The 22,522-nt window shown below is 45.0% G+C and overlaps 1 protein-coding gene across 3 annotated transcripts in view; it reads right to left on the minus strand.

The window, feature by feature from the left end:
• Positions 1-665: 665 nt before the first annotated feature.
• Positions 666-22,522, minus strand: part of lrba (LPS-responsive vesicle trafficking, beach and anchor containing) — a 171,081-nt gene continuing 149,224 nt past the window's right edge. For 2 of the 3 annotated variants that reach the window (XM_084005725.1, XM_084005724.1), the window contains exons 48-56: positions 18,105-18,194; positions 15,990-16,182; positions 14,556-14,621; positions 12,996-13,151; positions 10,741-10,908; positions 6,983-7,084; positions 6,428-6,624; positions 2,737-2,888; positions 666-2,058 (exon numbers count right to left, since the gene is read on the minus strand). In XM_084005725.1, coding sequence (XP_083861851.1) covers positions 1,968-2,058; positions 2,737-2,888; positions 6,428-6,624; positions 6,983-7,084; positions 10,741-10,908; positions 12,996-13,151; positions 14,556-14,621; positions 15,990-16,182; positions 18,105-18,194 — 1,215 coding nt within the window. In that variant the 3' untranslated portion in view covers positions 666-1,967. The remainder of the gene's footprint in view (positions 2,059-2,736; positions 2,889-6,427; positions 6,625-6,982; positions 7,085-10,740; positions 10,909-12,995; positions 13,152-14,555; positions 14,622-15,989; positions 16,183-18,104; positions 18,195-22,522) is intronic. The other variant, XM_084005726.1, reaches the window with a different exon arrangement.

Genomic DNA, 22,522 nt, shown 5'->3' on the forward strand with positions numbered 1-22,522 from the left:
CTGGATTCCTGCTGGCAGCGCCACTGGGTGTTGTTATATATTCACATTGAAATTCTGACATTGATTTGAGCCCCACCGTCGTATGAGTTTCTATGAATGAATGTGTTGTCAAGGTGACGGGTTTGTGCCTAACCATTAGCTAACAGCTCATAACTTAACGATGCCTTTATCAACTCCAGCTCGGCTGATAAATGTGGTTCCAAGTCGTGCATCAGACTCAGATCTGAGTGATTTTTTTGTAGTTTCGTAGCCGTTAACCGTCACAGCGTTTCATCCCAGCTGGTTACTACGACGACGAGCTCAACAGCTGCATGCATCCTCCATTCCCAGAGCCTTCACACAAACACAGTCAAGTTGGTACATCATGTCATTTAGCTTCCTCTTATGTATACGTAGTTAAAAGTAGACTTTCATATGCAGTTTGTAAACGGGACATTTGTATGAAAAGACGGTTTTCAAAACCGGTTTATCGCCTGTCAAACTGGAGCAATGGTTTTTATGAGTGGCTGCTTTTAATATCCTACTGTTTGGAAATAGAATAACAAAAATGCAATAAAGACTTCACATGAATGTTTGCTTGTCAATATTTGTGTGTGAGTGAGATGGCAGCAGTTGGCCACTAGAGGGTGCTGTGCATTCGTAGTCATTCCTCGTGAGAAGGACGATTAAAGTTATAAAATTCCATTTTATTGTCAGAACTCAGCACACAAAACACTCAAATGATTGCAAAAAAAAAATATTGGATGATAGATAACAGCAGTTCTTGTATAGCTGGAGATGCAAACCACATCAAAAGCACAAACATTAAAGGAATGTTTCCCCCCAAAAATCAAAGAGACACAAGTGGACGTTTATCTTAGCGAGGACAAGAGGACTATGTCTCCGTGACGTTTTAGTGCTGAATCACATGATCATAATCGCTCATCCTGTGATGAATAAAGGAGAAACTGAAATATAGAAAGTCCTTCCCGTCATTGCTCATCTCACTCTGCTGGTAGAGGACACAGGACTCAAAGAGGACTTTAAAGACGAGGCTCCTGCTGCCATGAGCCTTTCCTTACTCAGTCTTTCCATCACAGACAAAAAAATAATATGAACCGTTTACTTATTCAGTCATTTATGAAAGAAATGTAAAAGCAAAACCTCTTTGACATGGTTTTCCTGACATCCTCCTCCACATAAAGCTCATCTTTAACATCGCTGAGAGGGACGCTGGAAGTATTGAAGGATAGGCCTGCACCAAGGTGTTGTATATGAGTAGTGAGCCATGCACAGAAACGCAATCTCTTAGTAAGCACGGGGGTAAAGAGGGAATGGACACTTTAAATATGGAGGACTACATTTAAACAGAATATATAGATATTTATATATATGTATTTTCCCTCTTAGTTTATCCTTCTGTCCAATACATTAATTATTTATTGAAACATTTCCTATATACTGGCTGTGTTGCCAAAAAAGCAAAGTTAAAAGTGAATGATTGCTTAATAATTATTCCCCACGTACACACCTAGAGGAAGAAAGAAAATCACTCACCCTAAATTACACAAATATTTGGATTTTTAAGTCACGAGAAAAGGTTCTCACTAGTTCCCCACAAACCCAGCTTTTATTTTCCGGAGGAGATGAAAATAGACTCTTACAGCTAAAAATAGATCTGTTTTTAACCGTACAGTAACATAACCCCCACCCTGTGATTTATATGAAAGATTTCTATCTGATCTACAAAATATAGCAATGCCCTTTTTAAAAATAGTTTTGATTCTTCTACTACGACAGGACAGTTTTCTTCTTCTTTTGTTTTTTTTTTTTCCATTGAGGTACATTCAGGACATCAGGATAGAGACAGAATAGTGCCTTTGACCAGAGTTCACACTTGCAGCCGTTTGGATCTCCGTCGGTGTCCGACGTCGACGTCGTCGTCGTCGTCGAGTTGCTGCCGTTGTCGAGTTGCTGCCGTTGCCGGCTCAGTACCTGGTCTGGTACTCGTGGTGCCATCTGTTGAAGTCGTTGTAGAAGAGCACGATGCTTCCAGAGGCCATGCCGGTTATGATGCACCTTGGAGGAATGAGGAGGAAGAGTTTAGTGTTTTTTTTTACTGTGAAATCCAATTTAATACGAGGTATCTCTAACGAAACATGTACTTTAACAACTGCCAGAATGTTCTCTTTACTCCTTCATATTTACCTGAACTATAGTTACTTTATAGCTTTAGATTTTACATACAGAACACGTAATCAGCTGTTAAATATGATGAAACTACAGCATGAAGTAATTATTATCTGCTTCCCCTACAGCAGTAAAATACGTTTTAATGCACCAGAAACTAATCTTATCCTGTAATGACACAAAAGGACTGCGGCTAAAATCGGTTTTGTCTCAAAAAAAATAAGAAATGGAGGGAAAATACCATCACAATCTCTGCAACAAAAACTTTTATATCAGTGTACTTTAATATCTTTTTTCGGACTGTTGATTGAGAGAGAATCCTCACATTTTGGAGGAACAAACCAGGCATTAATACTTTAATTATGTTACATGTTACATTACCAGTCTAAGACATCGCAGTGCAAAAAGGACACATTATTGTTTTGATAGTAAGTCCCACTTTTTACATGCTGCTGTCACGATCCTCTAAAAAAATTATGTGTTTTATAAAAACGATGACCTTCAGCAGTAAAATGACATTAGATTCTTCCTCTCGGAGAGATATGGTACAGTGGCGTCCTTTGTTACCTTTGGTCATGTGACATGGTCATGGAGCGGATCCCTGCGTCGCAGCCCGGGTAGGTGAACAGCTGTTTGAGGTCGTGGACCTGCCAGACTGACACCACGCCTCCATCCCCGCCGGTCAGCAGATACTGGCCGTCCCGGCTCAGATACATGGCCTGGAAGGAGGAAGTGTTTCTCATCAATCACCACAGCTTTTAGCGTCATGTCACATGTGAAATAGAAGTATGTTGCAAACAAAAAAAACTTCATCATTCAACATCAACCTGGAACAACATGCATACATAGCCTCTGAATAGGCCTGCTGATCTGGGACCAGACCCTCTCTTGTGTCTGCGAGGTCATGTGACCCGAGGAAAGCCCCCCAGGTCAGCGCCGGAGGCTTTCTGTACACAAGCTCAACGAGGATGACTCCCCACAGCGAAAGGCTCGGAGATTTACTCGTCTCATCTGCTTTTCCTGCAAACTGTAACAGCCGAACGGTTCCCCCGGGGCTCGGCCGAGCACAAATCAAGCCTCGTGTTGCAGTCTATCGAGTGAAACTGAAAGAGTCGGAGCATCAATCAGCCAGCAGCCGTAGCCGATGAAATGACGAGGTCTAAAAGCAGCAAAATGACACTAATTTAGAGCTTTTCCTCCTCTGTGGTTTTATGACACCGAACCGGTCCGTCTCCGTCCGCTTCGCTGAGATCCTTCAGTCAGACGCAGCATGTGTGTTGAATCAGGTTCAGAGTCATTTTCAGGAACTTGACTTGGTGAAGGAAAACATAAATAAGCCTTCAACAGTGATGTGCAGCGGATGGACGTGGACAGATCGCAGCCTAAATTAGGCAAATGTTTTGCATAAAAAATGTGGAATTTCCGAGCAAACCGACTTAAACGAGTTCTGTTTCTCATTCTGACCGCGCACGTCAGATACACAAAGCCCTGCGCGTGAGGGCGGGAGACCCCGGGAATCAATCCAGCCTAATTGCCGCGTTAAGATGGCGGGGAGTGGAGCGTGACTGGTTGGATGGCGGCGGCGTGGCTCTGTCGCAGTAACCGTCTTGTGTATCAACAGAGTTAATCTGACAGCGATGATGAAGATGAAGCTCCGTTCAGCCGTGATCGATGCCGTTAAAGACCGAAGTGAACAAGAACGCGGGGAAACATCGGGACTCACGACACCTACTACTTCAACTCAACATTTAAAAGCAGCGTGGGTTGATTTTTGGCCACTGGGGGGCAGCAGAAGGCGACGCACAACTTTATAAGAACACGTTAACAAAGTTATTTATTCATACGACCAGCAGAAATAATATTAATGTCCACGTGTTAAATAGAAGTCCTTTAAACTGCTAAATGCTTCACTGTGTTAGCTCGTTGCTAACCCCGCCTGCTGTTTGATGCTAAGAAAGTAGCACGCGGTGGATTCACGGAGCTTTTTTTGGAGAAAATAAACGATGCAGGAGCTGAGAGGGAACTAAAATAGAGAAGCTGAGTAACGTTAAACAAAAACAATGAGCAGAAACGCCTTCTTTGTTAGTCATTAAATCCTGATAATATAAATATATAAACATATTCACTGGTGCAGCTTTAAATGTGATGATTTTAATAAGAACTCACAGCACGTTGTGTATTAACAACATTCTGCAAGAACAGACGACAAACAATAATATGGAAAAGAATATAATAAGATATAATAAATTACCTAAATGTAAATAATAAGAGTTACTGTGTCCCACTAACGGAGTCCTGAGAGGTTTTTATATTTATTACATTTAATTTGAGGCATCATAATGTCACATTTTGTTCAACCAACTCAAGCTTTTACTTAGAGAATATTTAAAGTAAATATTTCTATTCAGCTGCATTTCAGAAAGCCAAATGTACTTTTTATACTTGACTACTTTTTAATATTTATCCAACATCTATAGAAACTTTATAGCTTCAGACTTTACATCATCAAAACTACAGCATGAAAGATAGAATCTGCTTCACCTCCAACATTAAAATATTGTTTACATATTAATGCATCCTTTTTTGTGTTGCAGTCAGTGATGATATAAAAAGGCAGCTTTAAATTTGACGAGTGTATTTAATAAGCACAGCTTGTTGTGTAGCAACGTGGACAGATGATATAGTGGCGCTCTCCCCCGGTTTACTGCGTGGGATTAATGTACCTGCGTGTCTCCTAATGGAGCCCGTGACCTGCCTGGAGCCCAGCAGGAGGCCGCAGCGCTGGCAGACATGTCAGCCGGCCAGGTAGGAGGCTGCAGACAGACCTTATAAATCAGCCCTTCGCCACTGGGCGGCCAAACAAGATGGCCGACGGCTCTGCGGGAGCTAAGATGGCTACCCGGGCTCGGATGACTAAAAAAATGACTCCAGCAGAAACACGTGCACTTTTAATGCCCATTTTTCCTCCTCCTTTTGGGGGGAGCGGCGGGCGGATGGCGAGGCCGGGGAAGGTAAGACGCTGGATTTATGGTGCCGTTAATCCCCCCGTTACACGGACGAAGACAGCGGAGGAACCGCGGGAGTGGCTCCACGGCCTGAGTTATACCCGCACTTAAAAGGCCGTAATCCATCCAGTATGGCTCCTGTCACTCGATTCTGCTATTAGACGAGGATGCCGACTGTTAGCCTGTCATCTAACCTCTGACTCCAGACCTTTAGAAATTTACAGTGCAAATATTCTCCTCCTCTCTCCGCCGTTCTAAGTGGATGCTGCCGGCCAGGACAAACACTTATTTATCCCGGAGTCCAACCGCGCGGAGGCTCCGAGGGCCGGGGAGATTGATTCTGGTATGAACACAAGTGCACTAAATACTGCTGGAGTCTCAGACCTAGAGGGGGGGGGGGGGGGGGGGGTCTCACAGCCTCACAGCCTCGCTCCGAGATGTTAGGACTTCTCTAATGCCGTCTGACATGGCTGGAATTTACAACAGCAGAGGAGAGCTGACAAGGCCGGCAGCGGCACCGATATCCAAGTCACAGCTTCGCCGCTTTGCAAGGAACTCTGGGAAACTCCACACGCATCTAAAACCATCATTAGTTTCTCTTAAAGCAACAATAAAGTATTCCAGCGAACCTGGACGCTTGCATCTTTTCCCTGTGATGTTCAAGACAATCCATCAGCGTTTGTCCGCGTGTGCTCATTAAATCACGTCTTCTACACGGTATATTCGCGGGCTTAGTGTAGGAGCGGGCCGCCTGGACAGTGTGGAGGCCTGGACCGGGAGGTAATGGGAAACAGGCGTGCGGCTGTCTGTCAGAGCCGGCTTACATTTCCCAGGCCAAACCGGAAACAAAAGGTCGGGGAACCAAAGGCAGTAGCCGCTATCTCGTGTCACTCTAACCGCCGGGGAGGAAATGTGGGAAATGGGGAATGTGTCGTCTTGTGCTGCAGGGTAGTTAATGGTGTCGGTGTCCAGAGCTGACCACTCCCCTGGAATGTTCTCTACCACCGTCGCCGAGGCAATCGGACCTGACATCGCGGGCCGCGGATCAAAAGGAGCGTTTCCTCGCCGCGTGCGTGTGAAAGGGGATAAAGGAGACGTGAAGCGGCGGTTTGCCTCGAGGCGTGCAGACCTTTTACTTCCTCAGATCTCAACCCGTAAGAAAGCCTTTAATCAGACGGTCGGCACTGATGTGGTGCAGACGCACACGTGCACGCCCCCCCGTGCACGCTCACGCAGGTATCACGTTTCCTCACCTTGATGCTGTCCTCCACCTCCATGTGTCCGAGCAGTTTGCCGTTGATGCTGAAGTGACAGAAGAGTCCCCTGTCGTAGTAGATCACGCAGTGTCCTTCGGTGGACGACTGGATGAGACGGGGCCGCAGGCAGCGCTCGGGGCCCTCCAGGGTCCGCAGCAGGTCCCCATTCATGGAATGGATCAGACAAGGACCCTCTGAAATACACAACAATAACTCAAGTTAGGGAAGCGGGGAGGAAACGGGCTCGGTTATTCAATCTGTCTGAAAGGAAACACCTTCTCCACACTTGTGTTTACTTGGGAACTAAAATCTTGGTGTCATCAAAGGAAATTCTGTAATATTGCAAAGAAAACCGTGTGGAAGACAGAGATGTCAGGCTACATGTTATAACATGGACATCCATTGATCATCTTTACATGTAATTTTCCCTCCCTTCTCTCACTGGAGTGTGTGATGATGGTCATCTCTAGTTAAACACTTCATGTCCTGTATTGTGTTTCTTTCCCTCCGTTTGTCCTTGAATACGAACGTATACGTCGGGATCCGTCTCACCTTTGCAGCCGCTGATGACGAGGCCGAGCTCGGCACACACACTTGCACACGTGACCTCACAGTCGTGGCCCGTTAGGATGGCCCGCGGCGTGACGAACTCTGCTGCAGGACACAAACAACACAGTGCTTATTATATACAGACAACAGAGACACACAAGGAATCATCAAATACCACTTTCAGTCACTAGAGGGAGCAACATGCAACACATTGGAATGGACAAGTGAATGCTGAGGAATAAGTTTGGCATTAGAGGATGAAAGCAGTCGATTTAGTTAAAAAAAAAAACATTTTGAACAAGCGTATAAAAGCCCAAATAAACAGCAATGAATGAAATTAAATCCATGATGATTTCAGCTCAGAAGGAAATGTTTTTATACGTTTCTATGTGGCTGCAGCCGTACTGTAGTTAGTTACACAGCCTCTCCTCTCATTCACTCCCCCTCTCTAGCACTTGTCTATCTTTAACCCCCCCCCTTCACTGGATCCAGATGTTTCTACACTATACAGAGAGAGAGAGAGAGAGACAGATGGAAGGAGGGTAAGACACGGTCCAGGTCATGAAGCTTGTGTGATTTTGTTTTGGTTCGAGTTGTCAGGGCAACAAAACGCCAAAATAAAATGCTCCTTTACTTCTCCGTCTCTGAGCTAATATGTGGAAAACATAACATTTATATATAATAATAATATAACACTAGTTTGTTTTTGTTGTTGTTTTTCTTGCGGTGACTGTATTATAAAAGTTTAAAACTAATACTTCAATCAAAACATGATTCTACCAATGACACTCAGGAACAAACCTTAAGAAAACAAATATATTAAGATATAAAGTATATATAAATGGACAGATAATGTAAATGTATTGTGATTCCTCTGGAGTTACTAGGCAACCAGGGTGTGAGCAAAAATATTTGGCAAAAAGTCTGTTTTCTCACACAATATCTTCATTCTTACATTAAGTGTTTTGAGTAGTTTTTGGAAAAGGTCGTGTAATTCCTCGTTGACTGAGCTTCACTAATAACACAGCTTCACTAATAAGACTCCCAGAAGCCACAGCTGCTGTTAAACCTTAATTCGATGAGGCAGGAAGGGTTTCAAACCTACAATTTAAAGTTCATAATAACACTTTTTTTCCCGTTGCAGTTTATCGTTTTAACTCCCGCCGTCTGGCTCTTCTGCCCAAACTCTGGTCACGCCAGGTCGGCAGCCTAAACATCTACATTTCATTTAGTTAACTGGCTAACATCGTCAGCGTCACTAAAAGCTGAATTATGACCTACAAGCTGGTGGATTAAAGCATGATGTTGGATTGTGCTCGGAGAAGATCAATAAAGCTGATATATTGGTGTATCAGTTAACCTTTCCAGCCTCGACCTGCCATTTGGTTTGAATTAGCGCCACATCTGATTACAATCTCATACCTGTATACGACTAAAGCTGGGACACTGAGGAGGGTATCGGCTATCTGGACATGTGTGGACAAGGTGTGTGTGTGTGTGTGTGTGTGTGTGTGTGTGTGTGTGTGTGTGTGTGTGTGTGTGTGTGTGTGTCTGCATAGAGAAACTGGATCCAAAAGCCAGCTCCATTTCAGATCCTGTTCAAAAATAGCCACATGAGTGATGTGCAGAGCATTTGGGTAGCTGTTTAGCTACGAAGCTAATGTCTAAGAATAGAGTTATAAGAATATTACGATATATTAAGTATTTTAGTGTAAATAATCAGGTTTTAGTCATTAATGTTCAGTATTTTAGGACATTTGTTGCTCAAAAGCTCAAATTTGCTAAAGGAATAATAAAGATTCCAGATTTGATAGGATATTTATAAATGTTGTTAAATGTTTATAAATATAGATAATGGTATATATGGTGGTGTGTGAATATTTACACAAGCTGTCAAACATCAGTGTCCATGTCATTTAAATCAAAAAGTATAATTCATTATTACTACACTACTACTAAACAGACGTCTCTATGAGCCGGTGTCCCCTCTGTGACCAGCAGGTGGCGCTGGTGTCTGCAGAATCTCTCTGCGTCTGCAGCAGGAACCAAGTGTGTGCAGGTCAATGTGTACATGTGCAGATCAGCCATTCAGAGGCTTTGTGTCGAGCTTATGAAGTGTTTGGGATGTTCGCAGAGCATTATCCATGAGAAGGAATGTGTGTGTGTGTGTGTGTGTGTGTGTGTGTGTGTGTGTGTGTGTGTGTGTGTGTGTGTGTGTGTACGCATGTGCTCTCATTCCCGTAGATGGAGACTTTAGCTGGAAAGTGTTTCGTTCTTGGAAGGGGAATAAAGAAAAGTGTGCTGTCTGTATGTGTTTTGTCAGTGTGTGTGTGTGTGTGTGTGCATGTGTGTGTGTGTGTATGTGTGTGCATGTGTGTGTGTGTGTGTGTGTGTCTGGGAGAGCCTCCTGCGGTTCGGAGCAATGGAGCATCACATTGTGGCGGTGAGGGTTTGGGATGACGACTGCAGTTCAGTAACTGGAGGTTATACCGACACACACACACACACACACACACACACACACACACACACACACACACACACACACACACACACACACACACACACACACACACACACACACACACACACACACACACACACACACACACACACACACACCTACATGTACAGCACATGCATCTGGATGAACACACACGACCCCTTCAGGCATGCAATTATTAATACCACGAAACAATACAGTCTTGGAAAATAGCAGTTAAAGCACTAAACACAGGACGGATATCATGATTTGTGTCGGTGAATCTAAATCCTCACGTAACCTCCCAACATGCTTTGTTTGAAGAAAATGGGAATTAATGATTTAAAAAAGGTTCTTAAAGAAGGTCAGCTAACAGAAAATAATCTAAGTGGGGAAAGTGCTTCATTTAAAATGGCCCTTTTTTTATCATCATGTTCTTATCGTTAGGTTCACCGTTGAGTGAAATTAAAGCCACCAAACAGAGAAAAACAGGAAATAAACTGAAAACAGAGAATGGAGATCTGGTTTATGTTCAACTCAAACATCTGAGAGTCGCTGTGATTTCACTTGTGGCAATAAGAAGATTTTTTCTGTTCTGGATTCTCCCACATGTGTGTGTGTGTGTGTGTATGAGGTAAGTGACAAACAATCATCCGCGTCTCCAAAAGCCAACGTGCTTTATTAACCATTTGTCATAAATTTCAGCCCATTTGTAATGGATCACTTAACAACATGTACGCCAATCTAAGCTGACCAAATTAGCACCGGGCAGGCTGAGCAGTGTGTAGCGCGAGGCTTTGATCATGGCTAATGCCATATGTTATGGTAACGGAGGAGAGGCCCATGACATTTTTCACTTTTATCGACTAGCGTGACCCCGCGACCCTCGGATGGTGGTGAACTTTCATGTGCTGGCCGACGACCCCCAACATCACATTTAGCATCTCTAAGTGGCCCTCACTTTCACTCACATTAAAGACAGATTCCCTCACACACACACACACACACACACACACACACACACACACACACACACACACACACACACACACACAGAATATCTGGTCTCACACACACAATCTCAAACACATTATGGAAAGCTGTTCCTGCTGCAACAGCGCCGCGAAATCCAATCTGTATGCAGGAGGCCTGGCCTGGTCACACGAAACTAGTTGTTACTCTACAGAGGGAGGCCGTAAATCACACAGTCACAACTGTCGGGGAGAGAGAGAGCACTCACAGAATGTGTGTGTGTGTGTGTGTGTGTGTGTGTACTTACTGCCCGGGCTTTCTCCGATGCTGTTGTACTTGCCGTTCCAGTACCACAGCAGCAGGGTGGCATCTCTGGAGCCCGACAGGATGTAGCAGTCGCCTCCGATGTAGGACTCGGAGCGAGCCAGACACGTCACCACGTCACGATGCCCGAACACGATCTGAGTCAGCTTGCCTGCAAAAAGTAGGCAAATAAACGCACGAGAATCAGCATTCTGATCATCTGTAGACGAGACGGGAATACGGCATTTATAAATACAGAATATCAGCTGCAGAATAAAATGCTGCACTTAAGTAGCAAAAAACCCCAGTATGAATGTACTGCTGCGATGTTTGTTGATCATCTGTCTGCTTGGCTAGTAGCTGAGATCCACACGAGATCAGACATCCACTAATTCCCAGACGAGCATAAATATTTGCCCCGACTCCATGTGTATATATAAAGAGGCTAATTGCTGTCAGATTTCCAGACCACAGCTCCACTGTCTAGCTGTCTTAATCCTCATTACGCTCCTCACACTGACCTCTGCAGTCAAACCCGTGGATAGTTTTTGCAACACATGACATTTTCTGCCCGGGTGTCAAAAATCACTGCGAGTCCCAACAATTAAGCTGCATCTCGGCACAAAAGACTGTTCTTGAAACCCAGCGGGTCGCCGACTCAAGTTCCGAGGAGGGAAGGAGACATCAAAGATGTAAAATGTTTGACATCTCTATAAACACTGGAAATAAGTAATGATGGCTGCAGCAATAATGGCTACCATGCAGCTCTTCTTGAACACACACACACAGACGGAATAAATTGGATGTGTGTGCACGCAGGCGTACGAGGCGGTGTGTTGAGTGCACGTGTACCAATCAGGCCTTGTAATTGATAAAACCCCTCCGTTCTTTAACCTGGGGGCTTCGGGGAGCTCGGCGGCAGCTGTTGAGTGTGTGCGATTAAACCGTGTTCACGTTCCAGTCGCACACCTCGGTGGCAGTCGCACAATAGAGCCATCTCCGTGCTCCGCGGCCCTCCTTCCCTCCCCTCCCTCCATCAAACACAGGGAGGCCCCCGGCCCCGGCACGCAGAAATTGAATCGGGAGTGTGTTGTGTTGGATGTGTGCAGCGTTGTGAATGGGCCATCGGGAGGGAGAGAGAGTGCAGAGATGACGCTTCAGACAGTTTCATTTAGGACCCCTGACCTGATGGCGCCTCTGTGGGAGTGTGTGCGTACAGCAGGAATATCTGGATCGCACGTGTGCATGCAAGTAGTAGCAGAAAGTCAGGGGTATTCAGGCAGAGACAATCACACTGTGGAGGACTGGACGCTCTATGTGCAGACATATACAGGGAGACTGATGTAAACATTATTTATGCAATAGATTTTACCATCGTTTACAGGTTATATAATAGAAGAAATCACTGAAGTACACTTAATCAAAACACCTGCAAACAGAGATTTGTGCTTTCAAGCATGCCTTGAACTGTGGCTAGTAACTATATATATATATATATATTACTTGTTTAGAGTCATAGCAGTTTTTCTGGTACAGCTACAAAGTAAAGCAACCCATCTGGCTCACAGCAAACAGCTGAGACTATATTGTTTACACCTCTGAGAATCGAACTAGCGGCTGCTAGAGGCTGAAATGTTCACAGCACTCTTTAATACAAGACAAAATAAAAAAAACACACACACTGATGATTTTTTTGTGTCTTTCTTCAGAGTGTTAACAGCAGTGGAGCGAAACACATAAGAGGTTTGTCCTGAGGATGGTGCTAGAGGAAAGGCCAAGGTGTTTAATGACATTAAGACGTGTGTTCCTCCCACAGCATGAATGCATTCATCACATCTCATGGCCGTTTTTTGCTTCAGAGACATCTTATGTTCAGAGATGACATTTTGGCTTCAGGGCAAAAAGTGGAAAGTTGTTATAAAGTGTCTAAATGACAGAGAGGTCCTCCTCTGGGGAGCAGGAATGTCCTCGGTAGGATCCAAGGCCATGTGCATATTAGGGTTTAATATTAGTGCAAGAATTAAATTTGATATAAATCCACCCTGACGTTGCTCATTATGTGCCAGGCAACGAGTTTTACAGTAAAATCATTGTGTTTTTATTTATTCTCTGCTGAGAGTGAGACATTAAATACTAAAGATCTGTACGTACAGCATGTAAATGATTTAAATATCCCGCTCCTAAAGAAGCTGCAGTGTGTGTTGTGATCCTGATGATATGAAGGCCGAGGGGGTAAAGCGGACAGTAAATATAAAGTACCTGAGTCCGTGGAGTAGACCCGGAAGCTCTTGTCCCAGAAGCCGCACAGGAGGATGAAGCGGTTGTCGGCGGTGATGACGAAACACTGCGAGCTGATCTGAATGCTTTGATCCAGCAGGTCTGAGATCTGCCGGCGGTGACTGCCCACGTTACTGGCTGGGGAGGGACATGAAGGAAATAAAATACAGATGTAAACAAACCTCAGAGTGTGAAGAAGATTTGTGAGGGAATTCATAAAACACGGTGGACGTTTACGGGACTTCGCGTTGTCCGTGAGAGTGGAGGAGTTATGAAGGAGCAAACGCAGCACACCACTTCAGATTCATCTTTAAGCTTTAAGCTTTAATCATTAAGCTTGTATAGAAAGCTAATTTAGTATTCTCTCTTCCACAAGTGGTCCGTTGTGAAGTATTTCTTATTTGCTGGGGTCACCGTCGCTGGAAAACAGGTGTCGGAGAAGATCGCCCGCACGGAAAAACTGAGAAAGTCCAGCATAGCTGCTCCCAACGATATTTCAACCCTTTTTTTTTTTTTTACATTTCCCGAAGCCGTAGTCGGCTCAACACTCATCCTCAATTTAGTGTGTTTAGCTCAGACTTCTCCTGGAATGCAAACAGTGTAAATATATTAGTGACAAGCACAGAAACACCCTCTACCTCCCCTGAAACGCACGCCATGCATTATTTATGCTTTAGTCGTTAGAAACGTTGACAAAAATGTGGGAGAGGGTGAAAAAAACACAATGTCGAGGAAAATATTAAAGATGTATTAAAACATGTAATATAAACACTGATGCACACACAAGGATTTCTTTTATCCAGCGAGGCGTGAAGGGGACGCACTGTACAGATAAAGATGAATGTGTGACTAAATAAATTATTTTCAGTAGTGTTGGGAGAAAGGGATGGTCTGCTGAGAGTAAGAGTGACCCCTCCCCCCCTGCAGAGGGCGACTGCGAAGGCGAAGACGAAGGTGGAGCAGATAGAAGTGGCTCGTCTCCCCGGCTGCACCGCTGCATCCCATACATCACCGCCGCTCGGCACTCCTCTCCCGCTCATCAACAAGTCGTGAAGGATGAGAGGCGCCCATATTGTCCTGACAGCCGTCCGCCGTGCATTCTCAATCACACATTATTACCACATTCATATTCATTCCCATTGACACGCGTCCTTTCCCTCCGCTCAAATTAAACCAAAGAGGATGCAGAAGAGGGGAGGGAGGGAAGGGGACGACGGGGAGAGGGAGAGAGAGAGGGGGGGGGAGTTGATGATGAAATGCCGGCCTAGGCCACAGCTCATTGCATTCCAATTTGCATGCAAATGGTTTAGTGTGAGAGCAGGGCCTATATCATGAGGAGTGAACCGGGGCAGAGGCTGAGAAACAACTCTAATCTACTGTCCAGGGACACGACACTGAGTCACCAAGACGCCAGCCATTCATACAAAAAATAACTATTTCATGCACACATATATATATATATATATATATATATATAGCTCACACTATGCAGAGAACATGCATGTGTGTGGAGTCGTCCTACAGTCATGAATGACAGCGTACCTATCAGAGGGTCGATTTCCACAGGAAGTTGGTACTGCTGGTCCTGCACCGTTGAGCTCTGATGACCTGACAAGAAGAAGACAGATTGGATTAATATTGTAATCGTATGGCCTTGTGAAGTAGACGCCGGCGTCCGCTTCATTATAACCGCGCTGGAAATTATAACCATAAAGTCACAGTGTCACCCGCTGGCCCAAGAGTTCTCCACATTACACATCAATTATGTGTCAAAGTGCTGCCGAGGCCACGGAGAATGTGACTCTTTATGTGAACTCCACGCAACAAAAAGTATTTCTTTGCTCGACCGAAACTCTATGAACGGATATCAGCGTATGAATGTTGAATCTACAACGGAACTAGATATTAGTGACAGAATCTAGTCTATGATCACGTTTCAGCAGGATTCAACGATTCCACTGAGAAATGCCTTCAGTTCCAGTATTAGGTGGTAACACACCATCGCCACCATTGTTGTTTTGAACATTCGCCTCTCTGTGACGTCTCACACACAGCTAAGCCCCGCCCACAGCTGCCAGGATGCTGATTGGTCTGAGCTTACTGGAGACGAATGCATGATTCTATTTCATGTGATATGTGATCCCTCGATTCTCACATGATCATGTGACCATCACTGTTATCGTCTGATGATTATTTGTTAGAATGACTGATAATGATGATCAAATTGCTCATTTTTGCTGGATCAATAGTCCAAAACCCAATAATAATCGATTTACAAATATATAAAACAGAGTTAAATCAAACGTTTGAGAAGCCGACCATTGCAACCATTACCCAAAGTGTTCATCTATGTTAAAAGTAAAAAATTAAACGTGAATAATAACGCCTGCAAGCGTTCCAACATGCTCGTGAACAAATTGATCATGTTTATTGTTGAAAAGAGAATTTACAGTGAGCACATTTTACATTCTTATCTCCTCTCACAGCCACACGGAGACATTAATGAACTACTTCTGGACGCCTCACGTCTTGTTTATTACACCAGCTCACTAAACCAATTAGGTTCATCAGTCGGGTCTGTGGTGCGCATGGATGACGCTGTGATCGCTCTTCCATCCTCGTAAAATTCACACATATCAAATTTAATGTTTCTCCCGGAGGCCGGATCGGACACTTGAGTAAATAAGGTTGGGTGAAGTGAGAGGCTGATGTATGGAGGTGGACGTGGGACCAAACGCTGGCTGCTGCATGTGTCACATTCGATACTGCGATCCGGGAGACACAGTCAACTGTCTCCCGGATCAACGTCCATCTATAGAGAGGAGATTCTTGACTCGGATACATCAGACTCCCGGTATGGAGGGAAATGTGAAAACGAGCAGAGGGAGTAAAAGATTCCCTGCATCCTGCAACCTTGAGGGTCATTTGATGCACAATCACAATGGCGTAAAATCTAATTAATTCAATTAAACGCACCTGTTAAGCCGTGCCACTTGTTGACGGCGAAGATGCGGTTGGCGGTGACGGTGATGATGGCGGGCGCCGTCAGACCGGCCTGGGTGTTGGCCGCCACGTGGGTCACGGGAGAGTTGGACGGGAACTTCAGCACCATGATGACGTCCTGCTGCATCTGCTCCGTGAACATCATCGGCGTCTGCAGGAGAAGATACTGTTCAGGAACCCGGGACGGACAACGGGGACGGCGGGGGAAGAGATCGGAGACGGGCAGCGAAGACGGAAAGAAAGAGGGAGGGAAGCCGCCGGCGTTAGCGAGGAGAAAGAAGAGAGGGAGAGGGAGGACAAGAGGACAGAGAAAAGGTTAGGAAGCTTGAGCAGAACGGCACGAAGCAGCAATTAGGTAGTGCAGGTTTGACACAGAGTCAGACAGGAGATCGCTTTTCAAACAGCAGGAAAAAGAGGAATGTAAAGAATCTCAAAGAGGAAGAAGCATTTTTTATATTTTTCAACTGGAATAAAAAAAAGAAAGTTCCAAAAGATTCTCAGAAAATGTGTGAAATGTGAGTTTGGGTGAAGCTTGATTTTGTGACATCACAACTACTTTGGAAGCCAATCATGGTTCAGTATTCAACTTAAAATAAAATGTAATATCCTCCAGGCCACAAACACTACATACACACAGTTTATAGTCTGGTATATAGTGAAGGGGTCCGCCATGACTCTACAGTAGCCCAGAACCAAAACAAACACCGTCTCTAGAGAGGGCCAACGTAGCTCTCTGACACGCTTGGAAAGGGGAGGGGTCTGCAACCTCACCACTAGATGCCACTAAATCTTACACACTGTTCCTTTAAAACGATGAATCACTCATCAAGAATGCAGTCGATTCATTTTCTGTCAACTGACTGAATATAAAAATCAAATATTCATTTCAGCGCTACTTTATTATGTTTTACTACTTTATGCTTTTACTCATTACGTATCAAATATGCATGAAGTCGATGTTGCATTCGATGGAACGTGTAACTCATACGTACACAGCGCAGGAAGCAGACTACGGTGCAGTCATAACAAAAACGGAAATTCATTGAGCCATCAGATGGTTCCCTTGGTTACGCAGGAGCTCGTATAGAAACATTCGGGACGTGTTTGTACTAAAGCAGCGCTAACACGGAGCCGTTTCCCTCCTCGCGTGTAACGAAGAGAACATCGGTGTTAACATCAGGAAGAGACCCGAGTAAATCCGGTGCGTCTGACAGCGAACCAGACGCACTGACAGTATCATTACCAGCGGCATGGCCGACACTGACAACACACTCGCATGAGGGAGGGAGGAGGGAAGGTAGAGTAGAGGGAGGGAGCACATGCAAAGACAACAGGGCACTCTGAAGGAACACAGAGGGTTAGAAACGGGTTTGAATTACGGCGTCTGAATATTATGTTTGAAAACCATATATGTGGTGGAGTAAAAATATAAACACATTTCATAGGAATTTCATAGGTTCAAAGCCGTGGGCTGAGTCTGTATGAGTGCATGTGTGCGCTGGGTGGTGGTCTACAGCCAGCTGTCAGCGCCACAGGGACACCACGCTAATAGGGACTCATGGGGCCTTGGTCCATCACACACCGACTGCACTCGCTGGCCCTTAAAAAGCCGTCACTTCACTGCTGCCGTTCTTTGCTCCTCCGCTCGCAGCTCAGGTAGAGAAAAGTCTGGCTCGGACCCAGGTTTCCAGCGCAAAAGCACACCGCTTACTAAACACACGGGCACGCAAACGCTTGTGATCTTTCCCTTTCACACACACCTCCCTAATGATGAGAGGGGAGATGCTTTCAAAAGCCCACGACTTCATTTTCCCACAGTCGTAGACGGACGGAGAGGAGGTAAACGGAGGATGAAAAGAGTCAAAACATTAAGTGGAAGAGTTGCATGAAGCAAAGCAGAGTGCTCATGGGAAGTCAGACGGCATTAAAGGGCAGCGTGACGGTGGACGCCGCGGCCCAGTTAGCTACCGACCCCGTTATATTATAGTACACATTATAGTATTTTCAGACTGAAGGATTAGACTTAAAGTGGTTTTATGTGGGTTTCAAAAACGATGTGTTTGCCTGCACTGTGTGTGCATCACTCACCACTTGCATGGCTGAGCTTCGGGGTGGGTGTGGCTCGATGAGCAACTGGCAGGGGGTCTGTCCGAAACTCCTGATTTGAGACTCCACAGCCTGAGGGGGGGGGGGGGGGGGGGGGGAACAGAAGAGGAAGTCATTATTTCATCGTTGTGCCTCAGAGTTTAACAGCCAAATACAAGTTGCATAACGTAACAATAACGCCTCGGTAAAGAGGTGTGAAAAGATCATTTTACACATCATACTAAGGCCGGGCAATTTGGAAGACGTTTTCTATCACCTCAAAATTGCAAGATAATGTCAAACAGTAACGTTGAGATTATTGGATAGAAGATTACATGGTGTGTGTTTGGCCTGAAAAAAACACTCACATTGTTTATTTACATCAGAGATATTAAAAGGACAGATACCTCTGTAACTAAGACAAAAAACAACTTCTACTATCTCAGTTTATATAACATCATATATCATATAATATCATAAAACTCAACAATTCCAGAGTCTCAACAAAAATAAAACAAAGATGAATACGAAGGTCAACGCAGCGTGGGGAAAACGCACTGCTGTTCATGCACACATGTCATTCATATAAACATACTTTCTCACTGTTTGACACACTCACACACACACACACACACACTTACACACCGAACACACACACACAGCAATTTATCCTCCCCAACCACACACAGGATCGGAGGAGGGCTGGGACAGGCGGGCTTGTAGGCTGGTTAGGTGGTGTTAATGAAGAGGTATAGGACCATAAATGTCAGAGCAGACGCCGGCCGAGCGGCCTCTGGACATCATCACACAGCTCACTGTCAGGCCAACTAGCACGGGATGGAGCACGCCGACGTTTCCCAGCATGCTACACCGCCACACACATCATCCACGCCTGTGTTTCCATTTGGATTCATCCGTTTATTAGCTTTTAAAGTGGTTAATAGTTAAATAGTGAAAATGACACGGACCAAAACGCTGATTATGTCCGACCAACAGTCCAAACTTTACAATGACATAAAAAAAGCTCCCATAGGAAGCAGAAATTCATCAAATCAATACAAAACATTTGAAAAAATTAAAATAAAAACATGTAAAAAATAAAGGAAAAAAAGAATACAATAAGAGGTGTCCGTGGGAATTTGAACATCACCATAGAGTCCAAAAGATAGTTAATTAAAAGAACGTCGAGAGAGAAAATGGCAAACCCAACCGGATGACAGACCTGTCAGTATGTTGCTGTGCACGATGACTGGCTGTGTGGGAGTGACAGCTTGTGTGTGTGTGTGTGTGTGTGTGTGTGTGTGTGTGTGTGTGTGTGTGCAGGCTGAGACGTTTGAGCCTGACTTGGCGAGGCCTGTGAGAATGAGCTCATGGTTGAGGCCTGCATATGGTATTTCCATGAGAAAAAAGGTTGGGAAGCTAGTCTGCTCGTAGCCATTGTCTGAGACTAACCAGAGACCAGAGAGGCGTAGGGAAGGAGCCGCTTCAACTGTCTATTACTGCTGAGAATCACCCAAAAAGTTATTCTACAGTTCAGAAAGATGCTTTCAAATCAATCATTTGTGTAGACTTTCTTCATTCTGGCAGCACTTTGTTTTTGCTTCGCCTCCTTTATTCGTTCAATAATCGGTTTTGCTTTTTTGAGCAGAATCATGTGTTAAAAATGGTAGAAATTTAGATACATGATAAGTTCTCTCTATGAGAGGCGAGATGAAATTACTTGATTGCCTAAAAGTAAAGTCAGCTGTGAGGTTGGTGTGCTGACTCAACAGATTGGAAACCTTTCCAAGAGATCTAAAAAGCGTCTCCTTGTTGGCAGGAGTGTCTGTGGTTCTACATGTACCGTCTGTTGACCTGAAGACATGCATGTGTGAACGCAGGCTAGCTCTGATCGCTGTGTAACACACATTAACATGTTTTAAATAGAAGCCATTCTGTTCATTCAATGACATCAGAGAGCACCTTAGCGCATGACCTCATCACTGATCCTGACAGAGACCCTTAACACGTCCCATCCCATCCCCGGTTAGCTGCTAGTGAGAGGACCTCAGTGCATCATTCAAGGTCAGAGTGGCTTCCCACTCCTCTGCCTACGCGGCGCAGCATTTTGCTTAAGCTAATGTGAGGAAGAGACTCCGTAAAGCCACTCAACCTATCTTCATTAAGTCCAGCGCTGACATTTACGAGGCTGTGGAACATTGGAAAGTGGCCGAGTCTAGGTCAGCATGTCCTACCCCCCTATATGCCAATGCAATGCTCAGGTGATTATATGAGGGGCCATCCGCAAGGCCAATCTCTTTTGGGTGCGCCGGCCCGTGTCTGATGAAGGTTTTCTATATTCTATACATTTAAATGGCCGAGACGCCCTCGGCTCGGATGTCCCGACCCGCCCTTTGATTTACTCAGCCACTTGACAAGACGGATCTCCATGTAAAACACGCTGCTTTTATGCAAATGGCCCGCTCACTCTATGAATATAATAAAGGGAATAACTACAACGGCCTTGCGTTGTTGACAAGCGGCATTGTGGGATACTCTGTATGGTTTTATGTTCATTCTGTAAAGAAATGTGACACACTCTCCAAAGAAAACAGCCCAGCGGGCCTTGTGTTTGGTGTCAAAGCAGGTTCACTCGCGTGGGTACATTTCCCGTCTTCTGCCGAATTACGCAAACGCTGTACGATTCAGACGTGGGTTCTGCGTTTTGTCGCAGGAGTGAGAGGCAGTGGGGTTTTCCATAATCACATGTGAAAGAGGGGAAGCCCTGTACAACGACGAGGAGGCAACGCAGGATGTGTTTGTCTTTATGCACCGAGAGGCAACGCAGATGTGTGTGTGTGTGTGTGTGTGTGTGTGTGTGTGTGTGTGTGAGAGAGAGAGAGTACGTTTTGACTTGCGGTGGAGGCAGGACAGGAAGTAATCATGGGTTTTTTTGAAAAACACAGCAGTGGCCTCCACAACATTCCCTAATCTGTGCTGAGATATTCCAAACTCGCTCCCAGAACAGATACGTACACACAACCGTGTGCATTTATGCTGATGAGCACACATAAATATACAAGAGTACACACACGCCGATGGATGCATGCATACATACACAAGTGTATGTACAAACACACCGAGGTACAAGTGTGTGTGTGTGTGTGTGTGTGGGGCAGGGAAACAGAACTCTCCCCAGTCTCCTGCCCGACCCAAACACAAACCCACAAACACACACATCTGTGACCCCGTCCTGACGATGAACAGCCACCGGGCCGGTCCCAGAGCAGCCCGGCCCAGACCACAGCTCGGGCTCAAACTGTTGTCACTCAGTAATGACAGACTCTGGGGACGTTTTCAGACCCAAAGCCTTCAGTGTCAAAGCTGCCGTAGGCCTCAGCCACCCCCAGCGCCCGCCGTGACGAGGGCCAGGCCTGGAACTCTGTTTCCACCTTCTGCACAGACAGGCACGCTTCCTTCCGTACAAACAGGGCTGAAGGAGAGCCTTGGCTTGGCTCACAGCGACAAACACTGCTTTGGTTTATTTAACTAATTAAAACGCTCAGACTGCGGGGGTGTTTTTTTTTTTTTTTTTTGGAGAAGTGAAAGCCAGCAGATTGGACTCCCAGCATCAGAGGGGGGAGGAGAAAACAACAAACTGGCTTTTCATCTCTGGGGAGTGGAACAAACTTTGCTGCTTTACAAATATTTTACACATGAATGCTGGAAAATATTTATTCAATCCAAATAAACAGATATTTTTGGGGATCATGTAAACAAACAACCCTATGTTTTTCATAAAAGTCACACTGTATAGTCGATGCCTCCTGTGTAATAAGTTAACACGGCTTCATTTAAATGGAGAAACAACACTTTTAACACCAATCTTATTTGTGTCGGCCTAGTTTATTTACTATATCTATTCTTAATGTCCAAAAAATATTTTTTTATTTATTATGTATTAAAAATAAGAACTCAAGACCATATATTCTGAAGCACGCATGTTCCTGCAGTCATAAGGAAGAGCTGCTTTGTAATCCCTGTGCATGTGTGTGGATTAATCGAGCCCACTGTCACTGGAGCAGTTTGGCAGGAATAGTGGTCGACCAGCGGTCTCATTTTGTGGCTGTATTATCCGGAAGAATGGGTTGAGTGTGGAAATAGCTGGTGCTTCCAGGTAATGAATCTGCATGTGTGTGTGTGTGTGTGTGTGTATGTGTGTGTGTGTGTGTGTGTAGCTAAAGGCCAAAGCACATCTGGATGGGAATTAGGGTGAATGGGGTGATAAATCAATGATCTACCCCCGGTGTCCGTGATGCTGCAACCACTGAGCATGAAGGGCAGCAGAACAGTGGAGGCAAAAGGCTGCTCCCTCGCTCGCTACACCCTGAACTCATCTCCATTCAGACATCCATGCTATGACGACCTAAAGGATAGATCTA

The sequence above is a fragment of the Eutrigla gurnardus genome (genome assembly GCF_963514095.1).
Source record: "Eutrigla gurnardus genome assembly, chromosome: 3".
Classification (NCBI taxonomy): Eukaryota; Metazoa; Chordata; class Actinopteri; order Perciformes; family Triglidae; genus Eutrigla; species Eutrigla gurnardus.